Genomic DNA, 18,203 nt, shown 5'->3' with positions numbered 1-18,203 from the left:
ATACACATCTTAAATCACTTCCCTGCCCCCTTGTGGAAGAAAGGTAGTTTTAAACTGTATATTTAAGACAAAAGAATTGAAAAAGTCCAGATGCTCTTCTCTTTTGCAAATAAATGTTTATTTGACGGGGGTAGCTTAAAAATGACAGGACCGTGGAGGATCAGCAATCTCTTCACAGTCAATAGCAGCTTTTAATATACAGTGGTTAGTAATAATTCATTACGTTTTCTGTCTAAAAGAAGTAGATCTCCTTCCACCAGTCTATTTCCTGTGGCCCTTAGAAGCAGTAGAGGGAGAAGGCGAGAGGGCGTGAGTCTGCAGGTCCACTTTCTGTTGCAGGATCCCAGTCAGTAGAAACTCAGCACTGACTACGGGGATAGACAATCTCAGGGCCTTATTACACTGAGCCTGGTCCTCCTCACAGGACACCACCACCACCATTTGACCCTGAGAAACAGAAAAAAAATGTAAATCTCTCAAACGTGGCTGCAAATGTTTTTTTTTTGTTTGTTTTTCAGTTGAAAAATATCCAGTTCTTATTACAGTTGTAGAACCCTGTCATTGGAGCACTGTGTGAAATCACGACTGGAGAAGAAAGAGAACAGAGCTAAAACGGCTAAGAACTTCCTCACGCTTTGACTCTCACGCTGAACTAAACGGTGGCCTCGTTCTCATTTAGAGGAACAAGCGCTGAAACCAGTCCTTCTGAGAACAGCTATTTAGATAGGGGGAGAATGATGCTGTGGTGTTTAATCCTTTTGGTATTTTGACCACAGCATGGCATAGACCTTTCATTAAGACCCCACTTGTGGAAAAGGTGTAAAACATTTCCCCTTTAATACCTCATTCATTCTGATCAGGAAATAAAATATAATTGGTATGCGATCATAAATGAATAGAGAATATTTTAACATATATGTTTTGAATTCTATATTTAAATAATACCCAGTAAACATTTAGCCGTTGATTCAACGTTGAAATAACGTAATGACTGCCGTCTAATCAACGTTCTCTTAAGGTTGAAAATGAAAGTTGAAAAGACGTCCAAACACAGACATTGAAAAGACGACTATTAGACGTATTTTGGACGTCCATTGACGTTATTAATTGGTCCCGAAATAAATTACTTGCACAAAACGCATTTTGGACGTCCGCTGACGTTATCGATTGGTCACCATTTCACTAACTTATTAAGATGGAATTTGGACGTCCATTAACGTTTAAAATATGTCCTTGACGGACAGACTACTTTTAGACCTATTTTGAACGTCCAGGGACGTTCCTTGTTTACTGGGTAATAAAAGCCTAATTGAAATAAGTAAATGCAACGTGTCGTGTAGTGTTTGTTTAAGTGCTGAAGTTGTTCTTTCACAGGTAGCCTCACTATAGAGTTGTATATCAGATGTAAGTGTATGCTGTCACCTTCTGAGCAGAAGGCATTTTGGGAAGGAAGCGTGCACCACAGCAGGCAATGATGTCCTTCATCTGAGACGGCTCAGGCTTAACAGAGGGGGTCACATGGATCTCATAACCCTGCAGGCAACAGATATTATTGTATCACATTAGTGGATGTAACCAAAGAAGGAAAGATTTAGAAGAAATATTGAAGGTATGTTTAAAATTCATTAGTGCCTGAAACAAATCAATACTAACAAACACTGAAACATAAACAATTCTCAGAATAGCCTGGATTCTTTGGGGCATGTGCACAGTTCATGGAACCAGTCTGAGATGATTATGCTTGGTGACAAAGTTTGTAATCTAGCTGCCAGCCATGACACGGGTAAACCGAGGCCATAACGGGACACACAAGGTCAGAAACAACACTCAGATGAGGTTGTGGCATTCAAACGATGCTCAAATGATATTCGATGACTCAGTTTGTGCCATGAAAACACTACCCGCTCACATTTATAACATGTAGTGGAACCTGCGGTAAACTGGACTGCTTTTAGAACACTTAGGCTATGTAATGAATAAGCTAAAGCAACCCAACCTTTTGGTAAACCTGATCAAATAAAACGTCCATAAAATAATTTTGGCTAATGCTCTGTGGCTAAGTTAGTTTGTACTGTAAACGCAGGTGAAACAAGCTAATAACGTTCTTAGCACTAGCGGCTAATTATAAGACATTGTGTACACTGACTGGAGGACAAAATAAGCCTAGGTCAGTACTTTTGTATCTTCCACCATGAACTAAGTAGTCTTAAATGTGAGAACACTTTAAAAACACCACTCACCAACAATAACAGTAAGTCAGTGGGCAGCATTCAAATTTCATTAGTACACTTTAGTACACATTAGTACACCCCACAAACATTATTGTTTGTGGGGTGAGCAGTAGGCTACGCCAAGGCTAAGCTACTTTTTGGCCCTGGAAAATGTGTTAGGCAGTTTTTATGTTGGTGGTTAGAGACAATGTACAGAAATGAAAGAAAAATCACACTTTTTAAAATTTATATACTTTTGTCTGGAGATGGCATGGTGGTGCAGCAGGTAGTGTCTCAGTCAAGCAGCTCCAGGGACCTGGAGGTTGCGGGTTCGAGTCCCGCTCCGGGTGACTGTCTGTGAGGAGTGTGGTGTGTTCTCCCTGTGTCTGCGTGGGTTTCCTCCGGGTGACTGTCTGTGAGGAGTGTGGTGTGTTCTCCCTGTGTCTGCGTGGGTTTCCTCCGGGTGACTGTCTGTGAGGAGTGTGGTGTGTTCTCCCTGTGTCTGCGTGGGTTTCCTCCGGGTGACTGTCTGTGAGGAGTGTGGTGTGTTCTCCCTGTGTCTGCGTGGGTTTCCTCCGAGTGACTGTCTGTGAGGAGTGTGGTGTGTTCTCTCTGTGTCTGCGTGGGTTTCCTCCGGGTGACTGTCTGTGAGGAGTGTGGTGTGTTCTCCCTGTGTCTGCGTGGGTTTCCTTCAGGTGACTGTCTGTGAGGAGTGTGGTGTGTTCTCCCTGTGTCTGTGTGGGTTTTCTCCAGGTGACTTTCTGTGAGGAGTGTGGTGTGTTCTCCCTGTGTCTCCAAAAACACATGTTGGCAGGTCAACTGGTGACTCAAAAATGTCCGTAGGTGTGAGTGAATGTGTGAGTGTGTGTTGCCCTGTGAAGGACTGGCGCCACCTCCAGGGGGCTGCGCTTACAGATAATGAATGAATTAATAATTTTGTCTTTTGCCTATGTTAGATTCATTACTCTGGAATGGTAGAGTATACATTTTAGTGTTAATAAATTACACATACAATATTTAATGTTGGTAAGGTGTATGTTTTTAAAGAGTTGCACAGTTGGTATATACATTCAAGAGACAGAAAAAGTTGTGCGTTTTCAAATGTGGTGGGCCGGGTTGGTCCAAAATGCCAGGGCCAATTTTTTTTTTTAAAAACCAGGGACCTCTAAGACTGGTTTGAAAATCACTGATCTAGACAAAAGCACACCCTGGAACTTGACGCAAATTTAACAGAAATAAGTACCTGTAAAAGAGGCTGACGGCTGGCTGCTCTCAAGGAGTCCTGCAGTTTGAAGTTAAATTTCTTCTCCTGCTCTGCATCCTTCACAAAGAACTCATTAGGAGAGAGGAATGTCCCTGCTTTACCACACTGTACAAGAGCGAGGGGGACAGACAGAGAAAGAGGATATAAAGATTTACCACAACTTCTAGATATAGTTAAAACACCTTAAAATACAAGGACATTCAAGTATTTGATGTAAACAGGGGGTGGACAATGGTAGCCAACTTTTTTGCAGAACCATAGCTGGCAACCATTATTGCGGAAGAAACAGATGGTGGCGCTGTACTCAATGCCTATATCAGTAAATGAGTGAATGATCAAGAAACACTACTAAATCCACTGCAACAGCACATAGAAAATAAATAAGGCATCATTTTCTGTGCCACCCTTGTGTGAGTAATGGTCTCAGTCTGGCCACCCCTATGAACATTTTCTGGCTCCACCACTGGATGTAAAGCAAAACATATTTTAATGGTTATAGCACCCCCTGGAGGAGAATTTTAAACCTGCTAAACATGAGTGAGTGAGTGACATAAAGGCAGGTCTGTGAGGGGCTGCGAATATAAAAATCTACAAAAAAGAAAGTAAAAACAGTATAAGAGTGTAATCTTTACCATTACGATATCACTGTAAAATAAACACTGACAGATCATCGGATTAGGAACACCTACTTTGTGTTTACACTTATTGTTCATTTTATCAGCTGAACTGACCACACGGGAGCAATTTATAGTTCTAAAAATACAGAGTGTACTTCACCTGTATACTGCACATTTCTCATTTTCAGTGCTGCTGAGTGGATCAGACACAGCGGTGCTGCTCGAGTTTTTAAAAACTATCCTCTCACTGTCCACTCTGTTAGACACACCTACCTCGTTGGTCCACCTTGCAGAACTCTTGCTGCACAAGGTGTCAGTCATTTTCTAGTCTTTCATCAGTGGACACAGGACGCTGTTGGTTGGATGTCTTTGGTTGGTGGACTATTCTCAGTTCAGCAGCGCCACTGAGGGCTTCCAGAACTGTAGTAGCCCTGCAGCGCTGAGAATAGTCCACCACCCAAATCATACCTGCTCTGTGGTGTTCCTGGACGGGTCCTGACCATTGAAAAGCAGGGTGAAGTTCAGAAAGTATGCAGGGAAACTACAGACTACAGTCTGTAATTGAAGAATTCCTCCTGAAGAGTGCTCCTGTGTGGTCAGTGGAGCTGATAAAATGGACAGTGATTGTAGGTGTTCCTAATAACATCACTAGGAATCTCTCTCACCTTGATCAGCCAGTCTTGGGTGACAATTGGCACACCTCTCGCCACAGCACATAAGAACTTGACGGTACGGCGGACTTTATCGGTCACCAGATGAGTCATGTCACTCACACCTTTCGCCAACCCACCTCCCAAACGGAGCAGAACCTTCTCCCCATCTTCATCCACTACTCCTGTAAACAAGACCTGAAACCAAAAGAGAATCATGACTCTGAGAACATTCATTTCCAATCAGTGTACATTAGTTTTACTTGGCTTATCCTGTTTTCTACCTTGTGACCCTGAGTGGCTAGGGAGCGGCGGGGTGTTTTAGAAGTTGGTTGAGCTTCTACAGCCAGCACGGTGGCTTCACCACCTCTCTTGCGCCCTCTGTTGGGTGTTTGGCTTATAACATTGTCCTCGTTGACAGAAGACACATCCGATTTCTCCTCTTGACTGCCTTTTTCCGTCACCTCTACTTTAACATCACCAGACTCCTGTCGTTTACCTCCTCTTCGCCTTCCGCTTCCTGCTGCCACTACCTCTTGTGGGGCTTCTTCTGGCTTTTCCACCTTCACACTCTTCCTCCCTCTCCCTCCATTGCCTTTGTTCTGAGCTTCAGCACTGCTTCCAGATCTCTCAGAGCTTTTGGAGTTTGAGCGAGAACGAATGTGGGCGCCAGATTCTAGCTCCATCACAGTAGATGGCGCTGTGGCTGTTTTCCTTCTACCTGACGGCCTGCTGTTGCTAATCACTTCTTCAGCAGGGTTCTTCCCTTTACCCCTTCCACGGACTTTGCTCTGTTCATCCAGAGTGGACGTAGACTGCTCCGAACAGACGGAGTTGGAGGAATTTGAGCGTGAACGTGTCCTTTTTGCTGGGACATCTAAAGACATCAGATCCTCCGTGCCAGCGAGGGGCGCTGTGGATTTCCTGGTAAGTCGTCTACCTCTGCCAGGTTTCGTTTCAGTTTCCACTTTTTCTTGCACTTCCTTTCCGACCTTCCCGGTTTTGTCCTCCTCTTGTTCTGCACCTCCCGACACTTCCCGACAATTCTCGATCTTTACATTTCCATCTTCTAATTCTTCATCTCCTTTTTCTTCTTTTTTCACAAGCCCTGCTCTCCGTTTTCCTTTTGGACGGGTGTCTTTGTCCACTCCCTCCGTCTCCTCTTTTGTTCTCTTTCTCTTCTCCTTTTGTTCCATCTCTACTTTTTCTTTATCTTTTTTAGTTTGTCCCTTCTCGTCTCTTGTCTGTCTTTCACTCTCTAATCTGTCCTTTTCTTCCTGTTCCTTCCTTTCTTTCGCACGTTTTTGTTCAAGCTTTTCTTGTTGCTTCTTCTGCTTTTCCAACCTTTCCTTCTCTTCTTTTTCCCTCTTCTCTGCTTCCAACCTCTCCTTCTCTTCTCTTTCACGCTTCTCCTTTACTTCTCTTTCCCTCTTCTCCTTTACAAGTCTCTCCTTCTCTTGTCTTTCCTTTTTCTCCTTTTCAAGTCTTTCTTTCTCCTCTTTTTCCCTCTTCTCCTTTTCCATTCTCTCCTTCTCTTGTCTTTCCTTTTCAAGTCTCTCTTTCTCCTCTTTTTCCCTCTTCTCCTTTTCCATTCTCTCCTTCTCTTGTCTTTCCTTTTTCTCCTTTTCAAATCGCTCTTTCTCCTCTTTTTCCCTCTTCTCCTTTTCCATTCTCTCCTTCTCTTGTCTTTCCTTTTTCTTCTTTTCAAGTCTCTCTTTCTCCTCTTTTTCCCTCTTCTCCTTTTCCATTCTCTCCTTCTCTTGTCTTTCCTTTTTCTCTTTTTCAAGTCGCTCTTTCTCCTCTTTTTCCCTCTTCTCCTTTTCCATTCTCTCCTTCTCTTGTCTTTCCTTTTTCTCCTTTTCAAGTCGCTCTTTCTCCTCTTTTTCCCTCTTCTCCTTTTCCATTCTCTCCTTCTCTTGTCTTTCCTTTTCAAGTCTCTCTTTCTCCTCTTTTTCCCTCTCCTCCTTCTCTTCTCTTTCCAATCTCTCTCTTTCTTCTCTTTCTCTCTTGTGTTTTTCTTCTGTTTCTCGCTTTTCCTTTTCCAGTTTCTCTTTCTCTTCTCTCTCGCTCTTCTCCTTTTCCAACCTCTCCTTTGCTTCCCTTTCCTTCTCCTCTCTTTCCTTCCTCTCATGCTCTAATTTCTGTCTGGCTTCTTCTTCTCTCGTGGATGGTTCTCGTTCCTCAATCTCTTCATCCTTCTCCTCAAGCCTTTCCTTCTCTGTAGATTTCGGTCTCATGCTTTTTCTTCCTCTTCTCGTCCTCCCCACATCCGCCTCCTCTTCACTGTCTTCCTCTTTCGCAGTGTTACTTTTGACCTCTTTTTCTGCAGTAACTCTTCCTCTAACTCCTTTTCTTTTTCCTCTGAGGCCTCTCCTGCTAGCTTCTTGCTCTTCATCTTCCTCCTCCCCCAGAGTTTTGTCTCGTGTATCAGTGTTAGTGTCTGACTCCCGAGGCTGGGTTGGCTCAGCTCTGGCAGTCTTGCTCCCCCTGTGTCTTCTCTGGCGTCCACCTTGTTGCTCTCCCTCCTGTGCTTCGTCTTCGCCCGTGGCTTTTTGAGCACCAACATGAGGTTCATTAGGCTGTGCTTCTTTAGCTTTTCTCGCTCTTTGAGGTTTCTTACCTGCTGTGGTTTCACTTTCATTTTCCTCGTCCTCTTTTACTGGCTCAGTTTCCGCAATAGCACCACGGCTGCTAGCATCAGACTCAAGAGGCTTTGTTTCCTCAACCTTAGAAGGTTTTCTCCCTCTACGGGATCTTCTGCTAGTCATGGTTTCACGTTGTTCTTCCTCATCCTGTTCCTCTTCACCCTCATTCAATGGCTCAGTGTGAGCAGTAGCACCACGGTTTCTAGAAACAGATTTAAAAGACTTTGATACCTCAGCTTTAGAATCCTTTTGTCCCCTATGGGACCTTCTGCTAGTCACAGTTTTGTTCTGTTGCTCTTGTCCTTGCCCCTCCTCATCCTCAGCCATTGGCTGTGTTTCAGCAATAGCAGGATGGGTGCTGACATCAGATTCAAGAGGCTGCGTTTCCTCTATTCTAGCTGCCTTTCTCCCTCCTTGAAGGCCCTTGCTAGAAGTCATTTCCCCCGGTTTCTCCACCTCACATTCCTCGTCTTCCTCCAACATAGGTAGTGTTTCAGCAATGGCCATGTGGAAGCCTGCACTTGGTTCCATAGGCTGGGTCTGCTCTTCATCAGTCTGTCTCCTGTCTTTGCAGTGTGTCTCACTAGGCCCAGATCTAGCACTGAAATCTTCCTCCTCATCATCATCATCATCTCCCAGTGGCAGAGTTTGGGCAGTAAATAGAGCGTAGGGTTGAGTAGGCTCCTCCAGTAGTTGACTCCTGACCAGGATTAGAGTGTCAGCAGTTGAAGGATGAGAATCCACCATCTCCCCTTCGTCCTCCGCTGCTCTCCTCCCACTTTTACCAGTAATAGACACCCTATTAGTGTCAATGTGATCATTTCCTTCAGCCAGTGGCTGCGTCTCCTTTTCATCCTCGTCTTGATCCACTTCGGCTGCATAAGCCTGCGTAGCCTCCAGATCCAGACACTTCTCTCCAGCACCACCAGCACCTCTAACTCCTGGGGTCTTCATGGCTAAGAAATAATAATAATAATAATAATAATAAGTGTGAGTATAGCTAAACCAATCACAAATACATGTGGTTTCAAATGACACTTAAAGGGAACACTAGGTAGTATTTTAAATATAACATTACACCATCAAATAATTGTGATGTTTTTTAGTGTCCAGTAATAGGGAGAACAGAACCTGTGTCGTTGCTACTGGGCTCAGCACTGCAGAGACCACACTATGTAACTTTTGGAGGAAGGTAGGAAACCCTTGATTTCAGGACAGTGCTGTAAACGTGAATTACACTCTGCAACTGCAGGGTGAGCCCAGGAGCAAAAGTAGCAAACCTTACCTAGGATTCCCTTAATAGAGAAAATACAACTTTTTCAGTGTTTCATAAAGTAAGCAGTTTTTAAAAATGCAACAAATCAGCCAAAATGGAAGCAAAATTCAAAAGGTTTTATTTAATTTCATTCAACATATGCTTCAATTTAATAATGAAAAATGATATCGAGCATATGACCACCTCCACTTTCTCTGCAGGCAATCGTCCTATCGTTGAAATTAACGATAACTCTTTATTGTCCTCTTGTGTCTAGTCAAAATCCAATCGGCGAATCTACATTGTTTTGCGTGATCTGCTGGTTTCAGCTCTTGTGTCAACTGAATGTTGTAGGGGAGCATATGAAGTTCCTTTTTCAGTATTCGATGCACAGATGATGTTGCGAAGCGACTTCACGGGGCTCACTTTCACACCGTCTTCACACTACCGCCATGTTTTGTTGTGTTCGAACACTACGGTTTTGAACCGGGCGATTTTCTGGTTTCAACTGACCCAGATTCTTCGAATTTCAAAGAAGGGCATTGCCGCGTCCAAACTCAGTAAAAGAGTTGGATTCAGGAGTATTTTTTAGCTGCATATCTATCGTATTAATTACAAAAATGTGAGCAGAACAAATGACGTAGTTACCGTATGACTGTGTAGGCTGCAAAGTCCAGTCCTCTTCTGCTGGGTCAGAAGCTTCAGCCTGCTCCTCAGGTTCTGGCTGCTGGTGGCTGCTGTCAGACAGGCTCAGCCTGAAGGCTGAAGCTCCACAGCCTCTCAGAGACTGTTGTGTATCATCCAGCTTGGCATCTGCGTCAGACACAAAGGACTGCGTCTCGGCCACAGTGAAGTCCTCGCTGTCCAGACTGCGGCCTCCAGGAGAGACTGTGGATTGGAGGAGAGAGGGGAGAGCTGGCCCTGAGAGAAAGAACAGAGACATGAGTGAGGATGAGTGATGCAGTCGTAAACTCCAACGATCAAAACACAAACACACAATCTTCAAAGCTTACCAGAGGAAACTGTTATCTTGTGGATCGCTAATTAAAGACACCACCAACCTTAATAATGTTGTGATTATGTGGAATGAGGTAAGCCTTCCCAGAAATGTAGAGGGTGTCAAACGAAGGTCCATCACCCAAACAATGTATAATCTGAATATATACAGAAGTAATATAAATATAACAGTTTAGCGAGTTGGGCACACATGGACGGGCCCAATGAGTATGCTTTTGTGTCATGTGATTGCTAATCGGATCATAAACAGCCCCAGCAACCCTATTGGCTGGCTTAGGGTTTAAATGGCCAATTACAGAGTTATTTTACTATGTTGCAATAGAAATGAGGGAGGGTGGGGGGCACAGCCAGATGGTGGACAAAAATCCAAGATGGAGGACGATACGGTGAATTAATTCCCAGTTGTGTATGATACAAAACTCCACCCCTGCTTCAGCCATGTATGTGCCTTCTAGATGGACAAGAGCTGCATGCACATACGTCCTTGTGTTGTCTAGCGTGTAGGCAGCATAATATCGAACACCTCCTCAAATGTAAACTTGGAAATGCTAGACAAGGTGGTGTCTGGAAACTTTAGGAACAAGTACAGCTCTTTTTTTGAATAAGAATATCCTCAAGCCCACACCACCATGAGGGTTGCCATAAATTGACCATTGGATGGGTTTTGGCAAAAAGTGGGTGTGCAGAATTATTTTTGATGGCGTGGCAGGTGTGCACGCTTTAAAGGGAACTTATATGATTGTGGGTAAACGCAGTTCTTTCTGGTTGTTTACATTGCAATAAGCATCTTTTTATGTGGAACGGTGTGTTTCAGGAGAAAAGCCACTGTTGTTTGACGTTGAACTTCACTGCTTGAATTACCACAAAAACTTATTTGTAACTGGAGCTGTTTAGTTTTGTGTAGCACTGTAGGTAATACAGTAAGCCATCGCCTGAATTTGGAGACATTTCCATGTTAAGTGATTCAAAAACAGCAAAAATAAGTTAATATTACCCACTTAGGGCGGCACGGTTCGATTCCCGCTCCGGGTCACTGTCTGTGAGGAGTTGGTGTGTTCTCCCTGTGTCCGCGTGGGTTTCCTCCGGGTGCTCCGGTTTCCTCCCACAGTCCAAAACCATACGTTGGTAGGTGGATTGGAGACTCTAAAGTGTCCGTAAGTGTGAGTGTGTGAGTGAATGTGTGAGTGTGTGTTGCCCTGTGAAGGACTGGCGCCCCCTCCAGGGTGTGTTCCCGCCTTGTGCCCAATGATTCCAGGTAGGCTCTGGACCCACCGCGACCCTGAACTGGATAAGGGTTACAGACAATGAATGAATTACCAACTTATGGAGCAGGAATAGTGCAATATCCTCATTTCGGTTCATGCTTCTCAACGGGTTCTAAAAATACTCCAGATGCCTCTGCCATGAGCAGAGAAAGAGAAACTAGCATACCAGTTTGTATTTTTACTCATTTACAGACACTGGGGCTTCGTAAACAAATTAGACTGGTTTCCAGAAGGCAAACAGACTGGAGAGACAGCGAATTGGGAAGAAACATCTTCTGAATTTTACAATCATGAAAGTACAGTAATCCCTCGCTACTTCTCAGTTCATCTTTCGCGAATTCGCTACTTCGCAGGTTTTTTCAAGGCGGCTTACGGCCGCTATATTGTGGATATTGAGGGAAAATCTAGGAAAACCGTGAAAGATGAATAGCCAAAAGTATTTTTTTATTATTATTTTCATGTATTAGACTAGACCTGTAGGTGATCATTTACAAGTATTTCTTACGTACAGTTCATGTATTGTTCATGTCCACATCCGAGTGAAATTTACTGACGCTAAATCACAGCTTAGGAATTACTCTATTAAAGAAACTGGTCGGATATCACATGTAGTTCCAGCTGAAAAACATTATAGAATGACTGTTTAATGCAAAGGGTGGGTTGTTAACAGTAACAGGGAGGGTTTTAAAAGTTCCCCCTTCAATTCAGGACATTGCTGGAAACGTGAGTTACCCTCTGTAACTGTAGGGGGAGCCCACGAGCAACAATCCCAAATCTTACATTATGTTCCTTGAACCACACATGAAAAGGCAACAGAAAGGACAACTCACTTTTAAATGCACTGTCAAATGCCTGGGTTTCCATTTCTTCCTCTGACAAACCTGCAGAACGTGCACACAAACACCAAAGTATTCATTTACACAAAGCGGAAAAAAACTAAAAATTGTTTACGATGTAAATATAGTAAACCCACCAGTTCCTCTTGAGGCAGAAGACTGTTTAACCCCTGCTGCCGCTTCTGAAGCCTTCTGCTCTCCCTCCACAAACTTCTCCTCTTCTTCCTCTACATCAGTATCGCTGTCCATCCTAAATTCATCTTGTACTTTTTCAGCAGGAAGTTGAACAGGAGCTGGACTTCCACAGTGTGGATCCAGGGAGGTCTCAGTGTCTTTATGTGGCTTAGAGCTGGTCGCTCTGATGTCCTCCTCCATATCCGTGTCACTGTCCGAGTCAGGCTTCATGGTTTTGACCTGTGGGGTCTGCTGGTTCTCCAAACTTTTGCCTTTTGTGGGTTTGAATGGATCGTCATCTTCAGTCTCGCTGTCTGAGATCAGCGCAAGTCCTATTGCTGGCTTCTCTTCTTCTGCATCAGTGTCACTGTCCATGTGGAATTCTCCTACAGGATTGGCTAGGGGCGCAGAGACAGGCGTCTTCAGGTTTGTGGTCACGGGAACATCCTCGTCTTCCACGTCTGTGTCACTGTCCATGTGGAACTCTGTTGGAGCCTTCTGATCGAGACCTGATTTGGTCTCAGATGTTTCTTTCTCCTCTACTTTTGAAAGACTGCCCATGGTGCGACCAGCTGAGGCCTCTGTGTCCTTCTGAGCAGCTACAGCTGAAATATCTGGACTCTTTCTCTTTATTATTTCCACTTTCTCATCCTCGACGTCGGTATCACTATCCATGTTGCCACCTGCTGGTGTAACCAAGTCCTTATGCGTGACTTCACTTGAAATCTCGGGACTCTTCCTTTTCTCCAGCCCTTCATCCTCTGCGTCAGTATCACTGTCCATTTGGATGCAGGCTGGATCTATTGGTTTCACCTGTGACGGGCTAGCAGCCTTATCCTGAAGCTTAGGACCATATTTTACCACCTTCTCCTCTTCTTCTTCTTCTTCCTCCACATCCGTGTCACTGTCCATATTGAAGTTCAGGACGGCAGGTTTAATGGAGTCAGAGGACGTTTCCCTGGGGCTGTCTGTCTTTAATCTGCTCATCGCTGACGAGGATGGGGTGATAGAGCTTTCGTCCTCACTGGGGAAAGATGAAATAAAATTTTCAAACTGCAAAAAACATGCACCTAACAGCTAGTTTAAAACTTGAAGCATGAATCTCGGGCACAGTCACTTTGTGGCTAAACTAGCATTTCAATTATTCCCATTTTTCCCCCCCGATATAAAAAACTGTTGCCCTTGGCCTTATAGAAAGTTTGTGTGTTCTGGTCAAAATACCACAAGGACATCACAGTACCATTCCTACACTGTGCAAACAGCCCTGTTCAGAACGTCTGGTTTCAATGCCTGTACCTTTAAATGACAGTGAGCCCCTGCTAACCCCGCCTCAGAGGGTGTAGCAGCAAGAAGCAAGGCACAGAAGTTCAGTTCTCTCATTTTCACTGTTTTTGCTCGGTTCTCTTATTTCTATGCTCTTGTTTGTGCAATTTTTACTTGGGTCTGTGAGGAGTGTGGTGTGTTCTCCCTGTGTCTGCGTGGGTTTCCTCCGGGTGACTGTGTGTGAGGAGTGTGGTGTGTTCTCCCCGTGTCTGCGTGGGTTTCCTCCGGGTGACTGTCTGTGAGGAGTGTGGTGTGTTCTCTCTGTGTCTGCGTGGGTTTCCTCCGGGTGACTGTCTGTGAGGAGTGTGGTGTGTTCTCCCTGTGTCTGCCTGGGTTTCCTCCGGGTGCTCCGGTTTCCTCCCACAGTCCAAAAACACCATTGGTAGGTGGATTGGTGACTCAAAAGTGTCCGTAGGTGTGAGTGTGTAAGTAAATGTAGGGTGTATTCCTGCCTTGCACCCAATGATTCCAGGTAGGCTCTGGACCCACCGCTACCCTGAACCGGATAAGGGTTATAGATAATGAATGAATGTTTCTTATTCTATTTTTTAACACTTCTTGTTCAAATTCTCTTATTTATTAGCCCTTGTTTTCTTCATTTTTAGACTGTCTTTATTCCCCTTCTCCCATTTTTTTTGGCTCAGTTCTCTTACTAGGGGGTATTCCACAAGGATTTCTCAGTTAGCCAGCTAACTTAAACCCAGAATAAGGACTTTTTACTCCTAAGAGCTGAAGGAGGTTCCTATTGGACAGGCTTGACTTTGGGCTTAAGGTATCTGGCTAAACAGAGAAACCCTTCTTTGTGAAATATGCCCCTGGTCTGACCTCACTGTGTCTATTTTTCATGGTTGATCCATGCCGTTGCTCTCTTATGTAAACGCAGAATTCTCCTTATTATGTAACATGGGGAGCAAAATCAGAACAGAATTTTTCATAATATGGCCCTTTTAAAGAGAGCCCCTAAGGCCTGTGAAGTAAATGTGCACTGCCATCTGCTTCTTTTATTAGCGTACCTTTCTGGAATGACTTTGTTTGCCGGCGTCAAGAATGTTGAACACGTGGGGCTTGACAGGTCCGAAGAGTCTGATGCTAAAAATAATAGTAGTGGAATAAAAGACAGAAACGTGAGGTTCATGTGAGTGGAAGTATATTTATAGGTACAGTAAAAAGGATTGTATGTATATTACACAAATTATGAAAACCTCTTATAAATTTCTATGTTAACACACAGTGCCTAGTTTGACCCAGTTGACAGGCTGAAGCTCAGCTGTTTACCTTCTGTTGCTGTGATTGTGAGACAATAAGAGGCAACACTGGGGAAATTATCTCAAAATACAGCCACTACAACCTACCCAAAAGCCTCCTCCTATCCCTCTGTCCATCCTTCTCTCCGTCTGAGTCAGAGTCCGACTCGGGCACCAGAGTCCTCTCAGGCTGTTTGGGGGTTGTTTGAGGGGAATGAGAACTAGTGTCTTTATCCCCCCATAACGGCACTGGCGGTAACACACTCCTCTTTGCTCCATTCTCCACTCCCCGTCCCTTCTCCTCCTCCAGGGCTCTGCTGGTGGGTGTCAGATCCTTAGCTTTCTCATTGTTTTTAGCTGTGTGTGTGTTTCTCCCTGGTTTCTTAAGGCTGATGTACTGGCAGGGAAGGTCAGCGAGCACAATGCTGTCCCCCTCCGTCACAGCGTAACGTACATGAGGGGTCAATTTAATGCGGCCCTTCCTGGTGCCGTTCAAACTGCCCAGGTCCCACAGCAGAGTCTCTCTTTCATCGTGGTGACGGTCATTACGGCGGAATGTGGAGATGAAGATGACAGCATGGCGTCCGGAAATGGATCGGGTCTGAAGTGGAACCGAGCAAGAAGCAGGGTCACGGCCCACAACGTTCTCCCCCTGATAGAGGGGCACCTCTGTGGATTGAGAGAAAGAGAATGTAAATCCAATATGAAAATATATGTAAATATGTTTTCACGCTCCTACTTTTCTGGTTTGTTTTATGTTCAGATTTATATGTAACACTGACAGCAAGCATTTAAAGGTGTACTGCAGCACAGTACAAGAAGCAAAGCTCTGTGGTTGCCAGGTTGAAGAAACAAAAATCCTAAAATCTAGTGTAACAGTTTGGTCATCTGCCTGGTCTCCATTTTAGAAGGTGCACATATGTAGCGTCTCGAATACTCACCCGTTTCAGGGATGTAATTATTCTTTAACACTTTCAATGCAGCCAGCGGTTCTCTTTCATTCTTCCCTTCCCCCTGTTCCTTCTCTTCTTCAGTGTCATCCTCCTCTTCGTAGAAGGAGTCGTCTATCTGCTGGGTTGCATCCATTCAGTTCTTCACCTGCACAAGTGGAAAGGCTGTAAAGCTTCTGAAGATATTTCATACTGTTGAGGTTGGCAAGAATTATCATTGTGATAAATATATACCTCTATGAGCACATTGTGGATATTGACGGTACCTGAAGAAAGCTCCCCAAGCTGTATTATAATATTAAAAATTATATTATATAGAAGTCCTGTTTAACTGGAATTAGTGTGGCAGAGTGAAACATTGAATGAAAATGTGTGTGTGTTAGGGGATGCCTTAGAAAAATATATAATACTTTATTAAATTAATTAAAATTAATTAAAACTAGGGTTAAAATTATAGTACATTCTGAAAACAAGCCACGAAACCTGTTATACCAACTTTCCACCTTAAACTATACAGCATTTACCACAGGCGCCTCTGTGGGTATTTTATTTAAACATTCCGTTCTACTTTAAACTTGGAGTATGTCCATTGTGGCCCGTTAAGAAGTGGCTTTCGGCTACTTTTACGAATGCTGTAACTACTGGGACATTTAAGGTGGAACGGACTAAAGAAATAAAAAGACAGTTAAGTTTTTCTATAGGCGCTGGTGATAACTGCTGCATCATTTAAGGTGGAACGGACTAATGAAATAAAAAGACAGTTAAGGTGTTCTATAGGCGCTGGTGATAACTGCTGCATCATTTAAGGTGGAACGGACTAATGAAATAAAAAGACAGTTAAGGTGTTCTATAGGCGCTGGTGGTAACTTCTGCATCATTTAAGGTGGAACGGACTAATGAAATAAAAAGACAGTTAAGGTGTTCTATAGGCGCTGGTGGTAACTTCTGCATCATTTAAGGTGGAACGGACTAATGAAATAAAAAGACAGTTAAGGTTTTCTATAGGCGCTGGTGATAACTGCTGCATCATTTAAGGTGGAACGGACTAATGAAATAAAAAGACAGTTAAGGTGTTCTATAGGCGCTGGTGGTAACTTCTGCATCATTTAAGGTAAAATGGACAACTGGAATAAGAAGTCAGTTAGGCGCCGGTGGAAACTGCTGCAACATTTAAGGTGGAACGGATTAATGAAATAAAAAGACAGTTAAGGTTTTCTATAGGCGCTGGTGGTAACGGCTGCTTTGGTTAAGGTGTATAACGGATTGCTGAAATAAGATGCCGGTCTTTAAGCTTCCCTATATGCGCCAGTGGTAACTGCTGCATCATTTAAGATGGAACGGACAACTGGAATAAGAAGTCGGTTAGGCGCCAGTGGTAACTGCAACATTTAAGGTGGAACGCAAAATTTAAGCAAATAACAACAACCATTAACGTTTACTTTTCAGCACTTTAATGCACATAAATATTTTTAATATCTTTTCAATGGTTTAGATAAGTAACAGGACATTACGGCACAGTTATTTCGCTTGTACACATGCTATTTGCTAAACCACTTTCGAATATTAGATCAACCAAAATGTTGCGCCTTGACACAGTCCCAGGAGTCTGCAGTGACTGTATCTGAGAGCCCTCGTTAAACTGATCCTTAAACACCAACCCGATCTTTGCATTTAATAATAAATCTCATACTTTACCCTTAAAATGTGGTAAACTTCCTGGAGATCAAGGCCCCGCCTTCTGAATAAGCATCGCTGCTGATTGGCTTCCTTGGTAACGGCATTTGATGACTTAGAACGCTCAATTCTGATTGGCCGTGTTACACGTCAGTCAACACAATCCGCCTTCTGATTGGACAGTGTGCGAACAACGTTTTTAATTGTTAAACATTTCCCCGCGCATTCCGCTGTCCTATAGAAAGGGGTGAGGTGTAGGAATGATTCCAGCCTGCACACATTAATGGTCTCCACATGGGTTGAAAGAGTCCCAGCGGGGTTCAATATGGGCTTGGGCTTTGGGTGGGACTCTAAATGATGTCAATCTGCTACAGGCTTCATATATAGATTTTGTTTTCAGAGTACAGTTCAGGTGAGCCCACTGTTTAACCCACCCTCGTCCTTTTACTGCCCCTTGGTGTCTAACAGTGGACTTATGGAAAAAGCTGGCTCCCTATGAGACTCACAATAGTGTTGTCTGGGATCATACTTATAATTTCACAAGAACAAATACATTTTACTGGAAGTTAGTGGAACAATAAACCTTATTACGTTTTGTAGCCTCACCTCTGTAGCAGTTGGATGAGCAAGTGTCCAGCAAAATCTTTGGCCACGTATTGTATTTTATTTTGGACAATTTCTGGAATGATGTACTTGAACCACAAGTTCTGTCCCAAAGTTATGCTTTCCAAAACATCTAATCAAATATGAACATTTAGATGTCAAATTTTTTAACAAAAGCTGTGTGATTAATTGAATATATTTAATATTTCAGATAGCAGCAGGTCGTGTCGCAGTCGCACAGCTCCAGGGGCCTGGAGGTTGTGGGTTCGATTCCCGCTCCGGGTGACTGTCTGTGAGGAGTGTGGTGTGTTCTCCCTGTGTCTGCATGGGTTTCCTCCCACAGTCCAAAAACACACGTTGGTAGGTGGATTGGAGACTCAAAAGTGTCCGTAGGTGAGTGAATGTGTGTTGCCCTGTGAAGGACTGGCGCCCCCTCCAGGGTGTATTCCTGCCTTGCGCCCAATGATTCCAGGTAG

The 18,203-nt window shown here is 43.8% G+C and overlaps 1 protein-coding gene across 1 annotated transcript; it reads right to left on the bottom strand.

Moving 5' to 3' along the window:
* Window positions 1-129: 129 nt before the first annotated feature.
* Window positions 130-17,198, bottom strand: mdc1 (mediator of DNA damage checkpoint 1). The gene is made up of 12 exons (XM_066683514.1): window positions 17,146-17,198; window positions 15,442-15,598; window positions 14,609-15,169; window positions 14,270-14,345; window positions 11,897-12,957; window positions 11,754-11,804; window positions 9,290-9,562; window positions 5,026-8,342; window positions 4,757-4,939; window positions 3,454-3,579; window positions 1,423-1,533; window positions 130-447 (listed from the first exon to the last, which is right to left on the bottom strand). The coding sequence occupies exons 2-12, from the start codon at window positions 15,584-15,586 to the stop codon at window positions 262-264; spliced, it is 6,090 nt and encodes a 2,029-aa protein (XP_066539611.1). The 5' UTR covers window positions 15,587-15,598; window positions 17,146-17,198; the 3' UTR covers window positions 130-261.
* Window positions 17,199-18,203: the final 1,005 nt, after the last annotated feature.

Source organism: Hoplias malabaricus, chromosome 10 (assembly GCF_029633855.1).
Source record: "Hoplias malabaricus isolate fHopMal1 chromosome 10, fHopMal1.hap1, whole genome shotgun sequence".
Taxonomy (NCBI): domain Eukaryota; kingdom Metazoa; phylum Chordata; class Actinopteri; order Characiformes; family Erythrinidae; genus Hoplias; species Hoplias malabaricus.
This window is presented reverse-complemented; position numbering and strand designations above follow the sequence as displayed.